Here is an 18,920-nt window from a genome sequence, read left to right as displayed (position 1 = left end):
TAATAAAGCCAAAACATTGACGAAGTAAAACTCAAACAAAAGCAACAAATCTTGTACTTTCTCAAGTGGTGTTGACCATGCTAAAATTCATTTTTAATGTACGCTATGAGTGACGAATGCTGTGTCAAAAAATTTAGCAGATTGGCGTACAAATCATAATAAATTGTATATTTCAAGACGTAAAGAAAACAAATTGAAAAAATAAAATAAATGACCTCTCTTGACTATAAATTGATTTTGATGTTTTGGTCTAAAATTTTAGTTGATCTCTCTCTTTCCACGTTAAGCTCTCATTTGAATGCAATTTTTATCCCAAAAGATAAATTTTTTGGTCGTAAATTTATTGTTCCCACCATCATTTATGACCTCTTCATTCACAGATGGAACCCACTTATCTCTAACGATCAAAAAATCAATTCTTATAATCATTATCGAACAGATCCTAACTGTGTATCATATTAAGACTTCATGATTCGATTGAAATTCGAAATCCTGCTTAGACCCGACCTTTTGTACAGTTTTTTTTTTTTTTTTTTTTTTCCGAAGCAACTTTTTTCAGTTTTAACATTCTTGTCATAATGCTACTGGAAGTATTGTGAAAATTTTCAACCTTAAATTTCTTAGGTTTTAAGCGAGAGTGATGATGCTCCGGTGGGTTGTAAGGTAGATGTGGTTAACGAAACTCTCTCGGTATTCCTCAAGCTACAAGGAAACATTAACGTAGAAGCTGAACTCCAGAAGCTCAAGAAAAAGATGGAGGAGATAGAAAAGTGAGTCAATGAATGGTTGATTGAAAGAAAATAGTTCCATCATTTTATTCATTTCCCTGGTCAATAACTTGACATGTTTTGCAGGCAACGTGATAGCTTGTTAAAAATAACTAGTGCATCTGGCTATCAAGAAAAAGTTCCAGCTCATATCCGTGAAGATAACGAGGCGAAGCTTGCATCGCTCTTTCAAGAGCTCTTGTCGTTTGAGGAAGCTAGCGAGCAATTGGAACGTGCATCAGGAAATAACAGAAACTAGAGAAGTATATGTAAATTTTCACGAAAGACTATAATTCTTGTGCCTGTCTTAGTTACAAGTGAGTTTGTTTTAACATAATGTGTCCTGAGGGATAGGCTCATTCAAGACAGACCTGCTAAAGTCGAAACATTAATTACTGTCCAGTTTTTCGCAAGAATTTAGTATCAATCAAATATATATGTTGAAACTTTGACAGCAACAAAAAAGGAGTCATACAAGAAGGCATTTTATTTGATCACATTATTTGACTTCTAGGAATGATTTTGATTGAAATAACTTTTAATTTCAATATCTTTATTGTTTACTTCAAATGTCGCTCTCTTTGGCAGTTACCATTAACTGTCGAGTCGTTGACCATTATTGGCTTCCAGAAATAAAAAATTGTGGCTCTGTCACTGTGTATCAAGATTGATTATACTGTAAAATAATCGCCAATCGGACATCCACTAAATTTTCCTTGAGAGTACTTGATAGGATCCTGCTTAGCCAAACTTATTTTAATTTCAAGAGCTCGGACTGAATTGCTCATTCAATGAGCATGTTTATAAGGTGTATCCTACCGAATATGTGAATAATGAGTAGAAATGGTGAGACCTACAAAATTATATAAAAAAGTGTTAATTTAAATTATAATTCAACGTGCACTTAAAATGGATATTATGCTGATAAAGTGTTTCCTTGAAGTGTGTTGAAGAAGTGGTTGGTGCTAGGAAGGCTGCCCGGTTTGTGATGTATTTGATATTCAAAGTTTTGCATCGATATGGTTCTTGCTGTGATTTGTTTGATTTCAATGTTCCTGCTGTATGAATTTCTTTTGTTCGATGTTCAAATTAAGTGCTTGTTTGGCAAAACTTAAAATATTATTAAAAAAATCAATAATTAATTTTAATCACACATTTTTTAGATTCACAACTTTTAAACCAAAGTTTGAAAAGTTGTTAAAAAATGAAGTACCAAACGAGATGTTAACGAACAAGTAGATACCAAGAGGGAATTTGAAAATTAACATTAAACTTCACACACATGGGTGGATGGTAGATTTCATGTCCTAATAAAGAAAAAACATTGTAAGATCAATTAAATTGTTGCTCCATTAGTCCATCATGTTGAAAACTTGTCTGCTCATCCATCCTTCTTCATCAATATAAGACATGCTAGTAAAACGAGTCAACTCGTTCGCACTCAACTTGTTCGCCCACTTTACGCGCCCTGCAATATTTGCTCCAGCTCCACGACATTTATACTCAGCAAATGTTAATTGGTACCTGAATTTGTCCAAACAAGGAAAAATATAACATTAACCAATACAAACTATATGACACGATCAATAGCGGCAAGACTTGAATCTAGATGATCTTACTCGTGACCAGATGAAACTACCCAAGAACCCCATCCTTGAGGAACAACAATACCAGACATTGTGGTGTTATAAAATATGACACGAGCGTAGTCTCTCCATGCTCTTCCCAAGAATGTCTTTCCATTCCCAACTATGTTACAATCTTTAAAAACAAAGCCATTGGTCTCAGAAGGGCTCGTTCTTGATTGAGCTGTTATGTATCCCGCAAAACCATTTAGCGCGCCTGCGATAGCTGATATTGTGCATCTCTGCATAGAATTCAAAACCCCCAAATTCATATTCGAATTTTGTTCAGTACTGTCTAGTACAACGCATAAAACATTACCTCATAAATGGATTGGCCGGAACCAAAAATGAAATCAACAGCTCCCTGGATACTGCAAAGTTTGAAGTAATGTCTACCTTTAACATCCCACAAAGTATCTTGCAATCCCAAAAATCCACATCGATAAAAGGACGATTTATCCCCGGATATCTTTGCTGCCACCGCTGTCCTCATTGGGTTAATAGAGTTCTCAAAGGGACGGTTGTAAGAATTCTGCATAAAATTGAAACTTCAAAACAAATCCAAAGACATAAAAATAAGCTGAAATCTTGTTCATTATACTGAAGTTACTATGAAAATTCTTACTGTGAATGTTATGCTTTTGACGATTATATTGTCTGCATCAGAGGTGAAAGTAGCACTTGTTTCAATTGAACCATAATTATCCCAAACTATGTAAGTTTTCCATTTTCCTTCTCCTTTGAGGAAGATGAATGGCTTGTCATGAGAAATTTTCACCGCTTCTCTATATAAAGGGATGAAGATTACATTAAAAAATAACAAAAATACTTCAAACACTTGTATATATAAGGAGAAATAGCATATAATAATAACAAAAATACTTCAAACACTTGTATATATAAGGAGAAATAGCATATATTTACCTGTATATACCAGCTTTGATGTATATACAAATCCACTTATTGTTGTTTGAAGGTACGGAGTCAATGGCGGATTGGATACTTGTAAAATTACCTTTACTTGATGGATCAACAAAGATTGTTCGATAAACCACTGATTCTCGAGGGTGTCTAAGAATATTGCCATCAGTGCCACTCAAAACTATGAATAGAACAAGAAATGCACATAACAACCTTTGCAAAGGCAACATTTTTATTCCAGAAGACGATAATTTTTTGTGGGAAACTAGAAAGATTTTGCAGAAAAAGTGAGAATAATATGAACTTTGCTGGAAAAAAACAAACTTGTACAAACTATATACTTGATGAAACTGGGAAAGTCAAAGAGCAATGAATGTGTGATATCAGAAATAATGAACAATTTTTTTGAGAAACCGAGGTATGAATAAACATAAACCTCAAGATTCTTGTACTGTGTATTCTTTGAGGAAAACTAGGATTTTATAGAGAATGTAACATTATTTGTGCCATACATAGAGCAATCAAGAAAGCGTTTTCTATGGAAAATGTTAATACATATATGACCATAAAAAAGGAAGGAAATGGAATTAAGGAGTGATTATAGATTGGACATTCTGTCAATTTAGAATGCATATTTCTATTAAGGAAAAAGCAGAAAATTAGTTCGTGCATTTAATTAGAGAGAAGGAAAAATAAAAGGGTTGACGGGTTTTTGTTTGATTAAATTAAGAAAAAGGGAATTAATTACTAAGGTAGCATTTCATTAAATTTATGACCAAGAAAAATATAGGGGTTTGATGAATTTCAGTTGAAAGTGAAGAGTTGCAAAAATGAAAAGCTAACTGATGAGGAAAATGAAGGGAAGAGTCCAACCGGATAGAGAAGGTGTCTAAGAAGTTGCTTAGTTTCTGAATTTACGATATCTCGATTGCAGCTCCCTTTCGTACCATGTTTGACAATTGATACGTTAAACTAAATAAATTTAGAAAAAAGAACTAGTAAGTTTTATCATAACTACTCTTCTTTAATCATGTCCAAACTAACGTACTAAACATGTTTTAAAAGACAGATAGTTGTTCGCTCTCTTTTCGAAAAAGGAAAGGAGAAACTAAATTAAGTTTTAGTACATTCAACGTCACTCGAGCATCGTTGCTCTACACGAGTTTCAAGTGAATGACAGTGAAGGAAAAGGTGGGACCATCAAGTTTTGAGAATAGAGAGTTAAAATGCTACTCAATAAGGGATTATCTTGGAGAATATAAGAAAAAAAATATAAAAAATGCATAATTCTTAAGTTGAAAGTGGATTTAGGAGTACTTGGAAAAAATATGAGCAAAATCCTTAACTTCAGCGAAAGTATTTCGGAATTAAGGATGAAAGTATGGAGTACAACATTGGTTGCCATGTTCTATTTTTGGCTTTTCCTTATCCCCGTGCAAAACGTGGTTGTTTTCATGCCAAAAATACTCGTTCGTTCCTAAACTTCAACCCCATGACGATTATAACGTAAGAAAATTCATGCTTCTTTCTATATGTCACGATATGTTCGAATTTGAAAATTGAAGACTGTACAATAAACGTAAAAAAAATCATGCTTCTATATGTCGCAATCTGTTCAAATTTGAAAATTTAAGACTATAATAAACATGATTTTAACTTCTATTACTAACACAACATTGTCAAGACTTATTTGTACGATTTGAATATAATTTATTGGATGATGGATTGTTGTCGAAGATTATTGCATAAAGATTCCAATTGCATTGACCAAAATAGAGTGGAAAAGGAAAAGTACAGCCCTTCTCATCCTCTGAGATTCTAAGGAAACGAGGGACATGCTTGCTTTATTTTTCTAGAATCTAACTTTACAAACATAAAACAAAACAAAATAAAAAATAAGAACTGAGGGCAGGTTTGAACCCATCCCCACCCCAATTCCTTGACGGGAAATTTAGCAAACCTTGTACCAAACCATTTCAATAGGTTTGGAATCAAATTTTACTATGTAGGTCTCGAAGAATGAGAGGCAAAGGGATTGACCGAGAAAGATCTCTTGCTCTTATAGGACTGATTGGATCATCAATTCACTTGTGCAACCCTAGCACAATCCAGGGAGCCATAAAGACGATATCCCATCTGCTTACCGAGCATGAATGATTTCAACTATGGAGATAGATATAAAACAGCAGTAAAGGATTTTGTAGAAAACCAGAATTCGAAATAAATGAGTTCCCCTCCACTAATAACCATGCAAGTTTGTTCTAAGAAAAAGGTAATATGGTAACACCAGCAACACACGGACATGCATTTAATTTTGAAAATAAAGTCAGGAGGTAGTAAATAGATTGCTCCGAAATAGAAATAACAGAAACAAAATCAATAGGATAGATCATTCCCAACAAAATTGTCATTTAAAACAACAAACTTCCTATTTCAGTACTTGATTGGAGCAATAATATCAAGTTGACTGCCAAGTTTCTCCTCGGCCACCTTCTCTGCTTTGACCCTCAATTTTGTCAGCTGCTTCTTCCTCTCGTATGTAGCCTGAGCCCTCTCCTTTCTCTTCTTCTCAAGCTCCTACAGTACATTAACGTTATTATTTAGATCGAATGATCAAATATATTGAATAATGCTATCCATGATCATCCCCGTGTGATGTGATAGTGATGTGGGACGAAATTTGTGGGATGAAATTATAAGGCGAATATCAAACCCACTTTACTGGCCTTATCTTTTAATGTTAAGGCAATTGGGGATCATCCAGAGTTTGAGTAACTCAATACATTAATCATAAAGAAAATTAAGTCACAATACTTGATCGATCTGAGTTGAAAATTCATCATAAATCCAAGTAACACAGGTAAAAAGGTCTAGATCCGGTCACAAACAAATTGCTTGAGACTAAACATCTGAGAAGTATATCCATGTGGAACAATAAAGAATGGATCGGTATACAAATTTAAGAAATATTCTATAACATTGGTGAAATCCATAATTGAAACTATATAAAAAATCGAAAGAAAGCAAACTTCACAATGTGCACAAAAACAAAGCATATCATCTAAGCTCACCCTGATTGTGTCGTAGTGGTTCCATCCAACTTCGGATGAGAGTCTACCCAATAAACAATATTTGTGTCCCGCTTGAAGCCTCAGAACCCTAATTATCAAAAAGCCAACAAGTTAAAAAGATGTGGACAAAACACACAAAATAATAAGGTCTCCTTTATAAGACTCACTTGAGAGCATCGGGAATAACCATCCTCTTGATCTTGTCATATGGGGGTGGGATACCCTCATAAACCTTCAAACGGGCAAGAGCAGCTGCTCCTCGCTTAGTCTTGTGAGGAATCATTCTACAAGTGAATCAACACATAACATTAGACTAGACCGATCACTTCTCTGGAAAGTAGGTTACGATTATGCTCCACAAATACAAAAGAAAAAAAAATCTACAGTTGCACACAATTGATCTTCAAGTACAAGAGACAATAGGTATTTACAAAAGAAAAAAAAAATATCTTCAGTTGCACACAATTGATCTTCAAGTACAAAAAACAAATAGGTATTTTCAGTCCACACAAACGTCAAATCCACTAAGGCAGAGGATTTAGCATTTGTAATATTTTGAACTCATGCAATATCTTCACCAATTAAGTTAATAAACAGCATCCATCCAATAACACGTTCTTTCAGAAATGCAACCCCACATAGGAAGAATAGCCTCTAATATAAAACAAAACAAGTAGAAATACATCTCTGAAGTTCCAACTGTTACATGCTAGCTCAGCAAAAGCTCATTCAAACAGCTCCACAACTATAAACCAAAAGTAAAGAGACATATGCATGGCAATCCATAAAGCCAGAATTTCAAATTGGTATGTCTAACATAATACTTCACAGAAGGAAAATTTATGCACTACAGATAGAACACCAAAAGTGTATACAAACACTCCAAAAAGGGCATCACTTTATCCATACAAGCTTTACGTACAACAAAATCAAACACTGAATTTCCAAGATTACAATAAAACTCGAATCTGTCTCTTATCTTCATAAATCCAACAAATCTCACTACAGAAAATTAACATATACTTATCTACACTCCTACAAGATGTTCACATATCTTTATAAACAGAAACAGAAACACCAGATAAGCAGAAACCTCGATGCACAAACCAAACATGGAAAGTAAAATTTCAACTAGCGTTCTTTTTAAGATAAAATTCATACGACACATATATTTCATCAAATAATTCCGTAATTCCTACCCACGGATAGTGCGCCAGAGAATCTTGGAAGGCGCCCGGAAGTGGATCGGGCCATGAGACGGCTTGGTGTTCATGCGCTTACGGAGGAATCTTAGGTACTTCATCTTCTGGCGGACGAGTCCACCAGAGAGGCAAATTTCTTCGCATCTGACCACCACCACTTTCTGCCCATTCAAGAGCTCCTTGGCTAGAATGGAGGCCAGGCGGCCAAGCATGTGGTGCCTTGCATCCACTACTACTCTCTTCGCACAAATACCCGACCCGGAAACCATTTTCTCTCACTCTAACACTCTCACAGGGCTGCCGCTGGTATGTATCAAATGGGGACGTTGAAAGAAAAGCTAGGGTTTTTGCAATTGGATAATTATATACATATGGGTATGGGCGAGGTTTTGATTTATAAGCCCATTTGTATGTAGATCCATTCTTAATGGCCCAAATCATAGATTTTTATTTTATTTTATTTTTACAAAAGTTCATTTTCAAAGAATAAGTAGAGGAAATATTGATTTGATTGTAAATATTGGTTATTACTACATTTTATGATGAAAATGACTTTAAATTCAGATTTTTATTTGAAGGCTATGTTAGTGTAAAATGTTTTACTGTAGCAATTTAGAGAGACGTAGAAGGGACACCTTCTAGAATGATCACGCAAGAATAATTAAGTTGGAAGAGTCAAATCCATAAGAAAGGGTTCAAAAGCAAGGTGAGGCAAAGGCAATATAAGAATTTAGGGGAAGAGAGGGTAAGATTTTGGTAGTAATGTGTGCTTATAAATGGGCTGATGTATTTATCATTAGGAATCCGTAACAAAGAGTTTAAATGCTGGGTGAGGAAAAGGCAATACAAGAATTTAGGGGGAGAGAAGTTAAGGGTGCAGTTGGTTTAGTTTTCCATTTTCCATTTTCGATTTCAAAACGATTTTAGTGTTCTTGAAAAAGGTGCATTTTGGAAATTTATAATTGAAAACGCTCAAAACGATAAAAAATCGTTTTGCGTTTTCAGTTATAAATTTTAACTTGTTTTCGAAAATACATTTTCAAAAACGACGAATCAAACGTGTTTTCCACATTTTAGAAAATGGAAAGCGAAAAATGGCCTGAAAACGCCAAACCAACCGCAGCCTAAGATTTTGGTAATAATATGTGATTATAAATGGGTTGGTATATGTATTGTTAGGAATCCATAACAAAGGATTCAAATCCAAGGTGAGACAAAGGCAATACAAGAATTTAGGGGGGGAGAGAGGCTAATGCTTTGGTAATAATGTGTGCTTATATATGGGCTAGTATATGTATCATTAGGAATTTGAGAGCTTGTAAATTTTGAAATAGATTGAGTTTTGCTTTTGTAAGCCTATTTGTACTATTGTAGATCCATATTAAATAAATGGGAGGAGCAACAACTTTGTTATATAGCAAGTTGAATGTTCCTCTGCTCGCTACTTCTTTAGTTAGACTAGACGAAGATAGTGAGAAAGAAGATGATACAAGAAAGAAATAAGAGAACATTTTTGAATTTTTACGAAATATAAATTTAGTTTAAGAATTTGTGAAATAAATATTATCTCTAAAATATTGACACTTTTAATTCTTATATATTCTCCTTAATATGCCCAAGAGAAATTCTAATCTACTTATTTTTACCTTCTATCTTCACACGAAGGCCATGAATAACTAAACATTGTCACCTCTTCTATTAATAACTTGTCAAAAATCGCCAACCAACAATGCACGTTTTCTTCTAAAATCTCATTTTAATAAAGCCAAAACATGGACGAAGTAAAACTCAAACAAAAGCAACAAATCTTGTACTTTCTCAAGTGGTGTTGACCATGCTAAAATTCATTTTTAATGTACGCTATGAGTGACGAATGCTGTGTCAAAAAATTTAGCAGATTGGCGTACAAATCATAATAAATTGTATATTTCAAGACGTAAAGAAAACAAATTGAAAAAATAAAATAAATGACCTCTCTTGACTATAAATTGATTTTGATGTTTTGGTCTAAAATTTTAGTTGATCTCTCTCTTTCTACGTTAAGCTCTCATTTGAATGCAATTTTTATCCCAAAAGATAAATTTTTTGGTCGTAAATTTATTGTTCCCACCATCATTTATGACCTCTTCATTCACAGATGGAACCCACTTATCTCTAACGATCAAAAAATCAATTCTTATAATCATTATCGAACAGATCCTAACTGTGTATCATATTAAGACTTCATGATTCGATTGAAATTCGAAATCCTGCTTAGACCCGACGATTCAATTAAAAATCCAAAGCCACAGGCTTAAATAGACATTGATCGTAGCTCCATTGATTCGCAGCCGAGCTAGGATCAGATTAATATTTTTGGCTCCTATGAAATGTCACAAGCTCAACCGCAAAAGCTCACGTATATATAACAGTAGTTTCAATTGAACAATTCATGGTGTGAATTCGAATGGCTGTGGCGGTGCGGGCTCCTCATCAACAGCCATTGCTGAGGCAGAACTCTGTTGCCCGGTAACTGATCCACCAGGATTTGATGCTGCTGACGAGGGTGCATCAGTGAGCGTCAATACTTCAGGTTCATTAGGACGAAGATCTTTCAACAGAACAAATCCCGACGCTGCTGACTTCACAGGCACATATCTGCTCTCTTCAAGGAATTTGATGAATTTTTCTTGAGCAGGAACCACTCTGGCTGGATTGGTCAAGATTTCATAAGATGGCTCAGGTTCTGCCTTCTTATCTGCTGGGCTATCAACCTGAAAATAGTGAATGTGAGAAAGCTAGTTATCAATAATCTTGTTGGTCAACACAAGGCAATACCCATATCCACATAAAAGCTCCCGTTTGTCACCGTTTAAAACAAAACTCTTTAATTCTCATACTTATTTTCTATCACACATTCACACGATAAAAATATTTTGCACGTAAATTTAAAACTTTTTCCTACTTATTAACCACGCGTTCTCCAAAAAAAAAAAAAAATCACTGTTCAAAATATTATTTTTTCTCAATAATCGCCATCAAAACGGGCAAAAAGAGGAGTCGTCAATGGTATAAAGCACGGCACCATCTATGAATGCAAATGATGATACTTACCTGCATAGAGTCCTCATCCTTGTCAATTGATTTCCCCTTTCCCGCACTCGGCTCTGCTCCAGATGACTTTGGGGCATTAGTCTTGTCTTGCTCTTTCTTACTAGCCCTGGCTTTGGCTCTAGCAGATGTTGATAAAACTGCAGTAGGAAGTTTAACAGCCGAAGTGGTTGTGGGTACAGTAGTTGGCTTAGGATATTCAAACAATGAGGGTTTTGCATGTGACAGGAACTCGAAGCTTGGTACTTTCAGGTCATAGTTCAAACCAATGAAAGCAGTTGGTGAAAATGACAAGCTAATGAAATATATAAGTGGGTACCAGTACCAAAATTGACTGAACACAGCAAGACCAACAACTGCGGTAATTTTATCGTGCTTCGTCTTTGAAAGTAATTTAATAGTCACATTCCTTCCACCAGCATCAAGGATTCCAGAAGCTAAAATTGCACCCATCTTACTCATAGTGTCTTCATGCTTGTCAAGAATAATTTTTTCCAATTGACGCCTAAGTAAAGTGAAAATGCTAAGACGGAGAGAGAAAAATATATACAAGTAAAGCAAATGGAGGGGGAAAAAAATGGCAATACCTGAATGCACCAACACGAGAATCACTGGCTTCACTGATCTGGATCATCACCATGGCCATTGCAATCAGAGCACCTTGACGAACAAAGTCAACAACATCTGATGTTAAAGGCTCAAGCAATGATATGGCCTCACTCAGACCAGTACCAGCGCACGAAATACCAACGGCCAGTGCTGCACCATATCGAACATGTGGGTTGTAGGACTCGGATAACAGGGAAACAATTCGAGGAGTCTGCATTTGAACAGCAGTAAACACAATAAGCAGAAATCATGCAGGTGGGGATGTGGGGAACACCTCATGCAACATACCTAATCACTCTCATCTTTTATAGATAAATATACACACATGCACGGGATCTTTTTAGTCAAACAGTTCACTAAATTCTATGATCCAAAAGTGTTGAAAATATATGTCCAACTACATAAAGTCATCACAAGTTGAGATCGATGAAATCCAGAGAACCAGTAATGTATAAGCTTCAAAGCAACAGAAAAAGAAAAGGCACCAACCTGTTCTTGATCAGCATACAAGACAAACCCAAGAGCCAGAACAGCTGTCCGCCTTACATCGTCACTCACATCTGATACAGCAAAATGCAGAAGTTGACGGATGGCCTTATTGTTACCTGTGCCCTGGTATGCCAATGCCAAAGCATACATGCCACCATAACGTAGAATAGGGTCTTGATCCCGTGTCATTTGCTCAATAAGTGTATCAGCTTCTTCCTCTCTACCATAGACCGTAAGAGCTATCCCTAGTGCCAAACCCCTGCCAAGATGTCATAACCAAACAAAATAGTAAAGAAGGGTTTAGATAGAATCTTCATTCTATGCTCTGATAACAGAAGCAGTCTTCACCTGATAATCTTCTCATGTTGAGTCTCGTGTGCATAAGCAAGCATTTCACCAGCCTTCTCACTGGCTGTTCCAACCATCAATAAACCCATACTAATACCAGCAGCTTCACCAGCTACAGCACTGTCAGTGTAAAGCACGTTCTTAATGTCATCGAAGACATCGTTATCAGCAGTTCCCAAGGCAGCCAAACCAAGACCTAAGCAAGCACCGTGCTGGATAACCTGCACCAATCAAAATTTCCAGTTGTAAATATTAAATGGAGAAATATAGGGGTGAATAGGTATATATCCTTGCATAAAAAAGGCAAATACCTCGACATTAGTACTTCGTAGACTATCACGAAGAAATTGTTTAATGCCTTCCCCATGGTTAGCATGAATCAAACCCAAAGCATATAATGCTCCACCTTCAGAATAAGGACTACCCCCGCCACCAGCCCCACCCTGCGGCAGATAAGGGGCCATGAGCGATCTCCCCTGCTTCAGATGGCCTCTATGAATAACACCCAATCCTGCTGTTGCACTAAATTTTGCCCAATTTGTGGCCCTGCTTAACCAGTCCTGATCATTCACTTGCACAAGTTAGAAATGAAATTGAATACACAATATATGATCAAGTAAAGAGATAGAGGTGAAAAATTAATTTACCAGATTCTCCCGAAGAAATGTATCCACAGTTGTTCCAGCATGCATAATTGCATTAGTGTATATAGTTGCACTATGACAGACACTATTTCTCATTTCAACAGATTGCTTTATTGTCTTGAGGATAAGGAGATCTGACCTGCAAACACATAAGGAGCCAACCGTTTATTGGACTTTTGAGAACCTTCTTTAAGGAATTGTTTATGAATCTGATAGTCAATACATGATATAAGAAACATAATGGAAGGATGACTACTCACTTGTTATGACTGTATAAGAATTGCAGAGTCAACTGTATTGAATTCTCTCCTGACAAAATTCCTCTTATTTTTGTTATCCTTTCAGCATAAATTGCCTCACGAGGATCAGGACTTGATGTATTCCCATCTACTTGGCTCCCATTTGTCATTTGAACATCCTCAGTTGTGGTGGTGTTTTCACTTTGCACAGAACCTGGTTCAGGAGACCCTGAATGCACAGATTCTGAAGGTAGTGACTTGGGACTTGGGAGCCTGTTTCTCACATTAAGAAGGAAAGCTTGGTGTTCGTTCTCCACAAGATCGAAGGCGATCTGAAACGCCAGCAGTGCATCCTCCTTAATTTCTGATCGTAGAAGTTTCTCCAGTATGCTTGCAACACCCTCTGGCTCATCCAAAAACATTAGCCGCTGACAAATGCTCAAGTAATCTGGAGATGGAAGTTGCTGATATACTTTGACAAGAAGCTGAAGCACCTGTTGCACAGGATCAGCATGTGTTGATACTTGATAACATTAAAAAATAATTCAGTTAGTTCTTGAACATTAGTTTGAAATGTCTAATAATATTTTCTTATTAAGAAACAGTAAGAAGATAATTTAATATACAATACTGATGGCCATACAAACATAACTACAGCGGAGGAGGAGAAGGAGGATCTGTGCTTCCTAACTGTAAAAGAATGCCAAAAGCTAGCAAACTTGTGGGATCTCATCATAATGTTGACCACTTTTATAATAAACAAAAATCTGAAGAAGCTCATTATAATGATGGCCTTAATTAAAACAAACAAAACAATAGATGGAGGAAGACATTCCCAAAACAAACTGTCAAGGTAGAGTCAGAGCCATAATTTGCAGCCAGAAATCCTACACCAAAGTCACTACAGTTCAACTTGAAGGTTGACACTGGACGTGTACCTAGATGCAAGTAAAATACTAATTCATTCTTTGTTATTGCCAATTGATTCTTTATACAAGAAAGCAAATTGTTCAGAGCCTGAGCGTAGTTACAATCATCAAGCAACTGAAAAAATCCTAAAATTCCAGAATGCTTTGAGAATTTTTTGGTCACCCACTTCCTAATATCGTATCATACAAAAAAAATGCAGCAGACACACATGGGGTTGTGTATGTATTCAAACTTAAATAAGACGAAAATAACCTAGACGCGTTTAAGTAAAAGACTCTAACCATTTATAAGATATGAAAACAGGAAAATGTAAACACACCCTTTTTTGTTTTAGCAAATAAAGGTTATCTATGCCAACCACTAGCATTGGATAACATTATAATACTTGCTATTAACTATGAAGATATTTTATTTACATAATTCAGTTGAAATGCAACAGATCTTTGCCTCATGCTTATACATGCTGTAATTCTCATTCCATCTCTTGCCCTCAACCGGTACAATCAATCAACGTCACTGAGAAAGTAATGAAAAAGGAATCTTGAACCAAATTTTATCTAACTTATCCATATCAGACCACAAATTACTCTCATTGACTCCGCCATGATTTTTATCAGAGCAAACAATTTAACATCCATTAAAATTCACTTCTCATCCATGAAGCATCAGATTAGGTCAAACCATTATCAATCTACTCAAGTTCACATTGAAGGTCAACATGGTCTAGAAATCATGCAACTCCAAAAACAGTAGAGAAAATTAGAAAGGAAATTACTTTCCCGAATATGTAACATAACTATGTATGTTGATATATTCAATTATACTCCCAAGTTTCAAGATGACCGATTATTGTTTCCTTTAACCTACTAACATTTACTACTACTTATAAATTCACTTCTTGTAGATTTTGTTTACTGAAGCAGCAGAGACTTCGGGATTCCGGCCACAGGATTTTTCATATAACCAGCAACATGTTTCTGTAAGCATGAGGGAACAATATACAAACGGCAACAAATATTTGAGAAACTGTTTCTCACAAAATAAAAGGCAAAGCTATGAACATAGAAGCCTACTGGGCAATTAATAGGATATCTGAAAAGACCCACACAAAAAGGTTGACGATGCTTGCTGTATGATTTTACCTCACGCCGATATTCTCTTCGATTAACAAAGGAGTGAGAGATATCAATGCAATAATTAATAGTTGCATGAGCATTATCACTCCTTGTAATTGCTTCCTCGAGTTTATCTAGTCTTCTACATTCTATGGCCATTCCTATAGCTTGTTGGTATTTTCCATCCACGATACATCTGAAAATAAAGGAAAAAGGCCACATTTAAGGCAAGAGGAAATCGTACAGCAATCACGAAGACTATAATTACATACTTATCAAGCATTCTCTCAACAGTTGCCTCCAGTCTAGGGTCCACTGTTGCTGATTCATTGTGTGCCTCAGCTGCCTTAGTGTTGAGACTGGCATACTCATCTATTGCTTTAGCTGAGTGAAGCAAGATAAGAATAGAAAATTATTAACAAGCCTGGTTAGTAAACGCCTAAATATTATATGGTCACCTGGCTAGAAGTAATACCTATCAAGAGACTACACTCATTTGGAATAACTTTAACATATTTTTTTGACCTAACAGAAGTAATTGGCACACTATTTTTGAGAGAGAATACAGGGCAATGGGCATTGACTAAATACTGACCAAGAAGAGTATGAACATAGTCTGAATCCTCTGAAACATCAAATAGATGACCAGCTCCAAGGGCATATGATAATGAGTCATTCAGTTCACCTAGATAATAGAAAACCTGATGACAGAAACATAGTAAGTAAACATACACAGAAAACAAAAATGGCTACTAACGATAAAATGAATGCCTTGTTCTGATGGTTAAAAGATTATAATTCCCATAAGAATAATACCACAATATGGACCAGTAGGAAAACTTAATGGACTTACTGTGAAACAAGGCATGGAGAACCATTTATGTTAACCCTGCCCAGTAATTTGCTTAAATTTGCTGAAGAACTGGGTGTGTGACAAGATGTGTTAACAGGTTATAAGACTAGACCATCATACAACTCAAATTCCTTCTAGGAACCATATTGATGTAATAAAACTGTCCTCAAAATCGCCACACTGCAGAGGAAATATCATATTTTCTATTTCAAAACAAACACTTCCATTTCCAATTGTTACCCTCCATCTTCTTGACATCAAATGATCCCCAAAATCAAAATGGCAGAAAGTTATGCTTTCATAAGTTAGTAAAGTAATCGGATGCTACCAGATAAACAAACCAAGACACAGGAAGAAAAAGAATATAGGTATTATCAATGGCAAATAAATAATTGTAAAATTATCAAAAAAATGGACAAAACTTTGAACTGTAATCAAAATGTGAATTCCAATGGAGGAAGATATAGTGACTCCCAAGGAACCTAAGATAAAAATGGATTGGTTAATGTAAATACTTCAAACATTGGAACTTGATATCACCCTTTTACGTTATTTTTACGCTCAAACTACTAAAGGTCTAGTAGTTAGCAGAGTAAATTAATTGAAGAAATATTCAAAAAGAAAGAAAAAAAAAATAAATAAATAATGGTCTGGTCTAAGCATACATCCACAACTACGCCTTGCTATTCTCACCTTAATATTTCAACAATTCACTGCAATTTGATTTTACATAGTTAAGATCTATATACACTTTCTTGTGGCGTATTTTCAGATCTTTTACACTAATCTTTTATACATAAAAAATAAATCTACATCTTCTACAGTTACACATAAGGAACATATTTTTACCTTGGAAACAAGTAATGCAGCTAGTGGTCTATGGTCAAATTCTTCATCTTCATATAAACTTTCTCTGCATAACCAAAAAATACACAGATGTTATCTAGAGTTTTCAAACAAAGTAGTCAAAAGTAAGATAAAGAATTCGTATATAAAATTACATAATATAGATATCAGTGACAAATCAGTTTTAAAAAGGCCAACGACTCAGTAAATTGCGACATAGCTCCTACTCCAACAAGCCAAAGGCCAAAGTGTAAGGTCAAAATTCATCTATTCAATAACCTGAAACAAGAAATTTATCAAGATTCCTTAATTCTTTGGCAAAATTTGACAATTCTTCGAAACCATTATATTCTCTCTTGCTAGTACTTTTTACACGATGAAAAGAACACCTGATTCAAGCACAAAAATCCAAACTTCTTTATATTTAAACTCTCTTCATCCTTTCTCTCAAGCTTCTTTATATTTAAGCTCTCTTCAATCTTATCTAAAGCCTATATTTCCGGAAAACCTCAAAATTTCTCAGTTTATCTACAGTTTTCATAGTGACCTCAGGGATAAATAACATTCAAGCACCTCCTAAACAGAAATGAAATATTAACTAATTCCCACATAAACAGAAAGCCAAACAAGTTAGACTTTGTCATGTTCAAACGAAAATTTCCACAATAGTCTATCTTTTCTTCTAAACCAATAATACAGAACATCCAAAGTTTAACAAAACTCACAAGAAATAAAAAAGAAATACCAATCCAGTCACAAAACCCTAGTTTACATACATACCCACATACAAAAATACTTATAAACTATGTAGAAGGGAAAATTTTACATGATAGGAACGGAGGTTGAGATCTCAGGCCAGAAGTAGTCCACGAATGCGTTAAGATTAGAAAGCGCATGTAGCTTAAGCGCCGGGTGGGTCTCGTTCAACATCGCCAATAGCCCACCGGCCGAGCTCACCATTGTCGCAGCGCCAGCCATCTTCTCTAACTCTTCACAATTATTTATGTGCAGAAATTAATCCTAATTGTATACAAATGCAGAAGTTTAGATTTTGATGCAAGAGAAAGTGAACAGTGCTTTGAAGAGAGAATTGAACCGGAGGAGACTAAAAAGAAAACTAATTTTAAACTTCCGAGTGGATCAACAGAAGGAAGATTTAGAATTTTCAGGGAAGATGGAGAATTGAGCCTCTTTGGGAGATTTCAAGGAGCTTGATTCTTTCCTGTTTTTATTAGTTGGGATTTCTTGAGGGAAGGGCAAAGTTCCCAGCTTTTTAAATTGTAAGTTTAGGCTAGGCACCGTTAAAAATTATTTTTGTAGTAGATTATAAAAATTAATAAAGGGTAATTATATTTCCACCACAAAATTTATTTCTTATACCACATTATAATCACACTACAATTAAATTATATTTTCAATATATACATCACAATAAATTTACAATTATACTCATAGTCCAATAAAAACTAAAACTAAAAAAAAAAATGTGGTGTACTTATCATTCCAATATTACTTCTCATTTTTTTCATTCTTTAAACATTTTCACTAATTCTAAAATAAGAATTTGCAGTATCTTTTCATCACACAGATTTTGCACCAAGTGCATTATAGGTAGAAAATATTATCTTTTCGTCACAGAAATCTTGCACTACAATAATAACTTGTTTTAATTGCTTTCAACGAGATTTTAATTGTAACATTATATAGGATTCTTTAAAGTAAATTCAAACAATTTGCAGGAAGATTTCATGTGTTGATTTCCCATCGTCCTCTCTCTTTTTTCTCAAATTTTTATGGTTTTGGTGTGTTATAGATGGAGAGAAATTCATATACTTGTATATACAAAAATCCAATAAAACTGACACATCTCATGCATATAAATTCATAATTTTACATGCTTGTTTCAAAATCATAATAAATATGTTTGACTCAACAAAGAAATAAGATCCTTAATTTTCAAACTCGGCAAATAAATTGAAAAAAAAATGAATTTATTTACAGTGAGAAAAAAAAATTATCTTGCTGCTGTGAAGGAAGGAAAAAATCACCGAAAAAATTATGAACGGTGAAATGTTGAGAAAAAATGAAGAAAGAAATTAAGTTTTACATTTGTGGAGTAATAATAATTTATTTATTAAAAAGTACATTAAAATTCTAATTATTTAATTCTA

At 35.0% G+C, this 18,920-nt stretch overlaps 3 protein-coding genes and 1 long non-coding RNA gene across 5 annotated transcripts; 1 reads left to right on the top strand and 3 right to left on the bottom strand.

The window, feature by feature from the left end:
• Nucleotides 1-428: 428 nt before the first annotated feature.
• On the bottom strand, nucleotides 429-18,008 carry LOC111374403 (26S proteasome non-ATPase regulatory subunit 1 homolog A-like). Of its 2 annotated transcripts, XR_002699130.1 has the most exons (14): nucleotides 17,576-18,008; nucleotides 16,753-16,816; nucleotides 15,646-15,751; nucleotides 15,323-15,434; nucleotides 15,078-15,246; nucleotides 13,027-13,499; nucleotides 12,770-12,905; nucleotides 12,434-12,682; nucleotides 12,123-12,343; nucleotides 11,775-12,033; nucleotides 11,264-11,496; nucleotides 10,680-11,181; nucleotides 9,851-10,339; nucleotides 429-507 (listed from the first exon to the last, which is right to left on the bottom strand). XR_002699130.1 is itself a non-coding variant. In XM_022997072.1 (13 exons), exons 1-13 carry the CDS (start codon nucleotides 17,725-17,727, stop codon nucleotides 10,016-10,018), a joined length of 3,000 nt encoding a protein of 999 aa, XP_022852840.1. In that variant the 5' UTR covers nucleotides 17,728-18,008; the 3' UTR covers nucleotides 9,773-10,015. The 2 variants fall into 2 exon arrangements, 1 of the variants encoding a protein (XP_022852840.1); XM_022997072.1 differs by lacking the exon at nucleotides 429-507 and having other exon boundaries at nucleotides 9,773-10,339.
• On the top strand, nucleotides 599-1,264 carry LOC111374405. Its single transcript, XR_002699131.1, has 2 exons — nucleotides 599-770; nucleotides 855-1,264. It is a non-coding gene; the product is annotated as an uncharacterized LOC111374405 (long non-coding RNA).
• Nucleotides 2,046-4,718, bottom strand: LOC111374413 (probable pectinesterase 29). Its single transcript, XM_022997082.1, has 9 exons — nucleotides 4,704-4,718; nucleotides 4,381-4,467; nucleotides 4,187-4,285; nucleotides 3,638-3,785; nucleotides 3,317-3,494; nucleotides 3,018-3,177; nucleotides 2,712-2,924; nucleotides 2,387-2,634; nucleotides 2,046-2,291 (listed from the first exon to the last, which is right to left on the bottom strand). Exons 1-9 carry the CDS (start codon nucleotides 4,716-4,718, stop codon nucleotides 2,120-2,122), a joined length of 1,320 nt encoding a protein of 439 aa, XP_022852850.1. The 3' UTR covers nucleotides 2,046-2,119.
• LOC111374404 (60S ribosomal protein L13a-4) lies at nucleotides 5,592-7,964 on the bottom strand. The gene is made up of 4 exons (XM_022997074.1): nucleotides 7,584-7,964; nucleotides 6,552-6,668; nucleotides 6,385-6,472; nucleotides 5,592-5,890 (listed from the first exon to the last, which is right to left on the bottom strand). The coding sequence occupies exons 1-4, from the start codon at nucleotides 7,853-7,855 to the stop codon at nucleotides 5,747-5,749; spliced, it is 621 nt and encodes a 206-aa protein (XP_022852842.1). The 5' UTR covers nucleotides 7,856-7,964; the 3' UTR covers nucleotides 5,592-5,746.
• Nucleotides 18,009-18,920: the final 912 nt, after the last annotated feature.

Source organism: Olea europaea, unplaced genomic scaffold, assembly GCF_002742605.1.
Source record: "Olea europaea var. sylvestris unplaced genomic scaffold, O_europaea_v1 scaffold1244, whole genome shotgun sequence".
In the NCBI taxonomy this organism is placed as follows: Eukaryota; Viridiplantae; Streptophyta; class Magnoliopsida; order Lamiales; family Oleaceae; genus Olea; species Olea europaea.
Note: the sequence above shows the minus strand (reverse complement) of the source record. Positions and strands in the feature narration are given on the sequence as shown.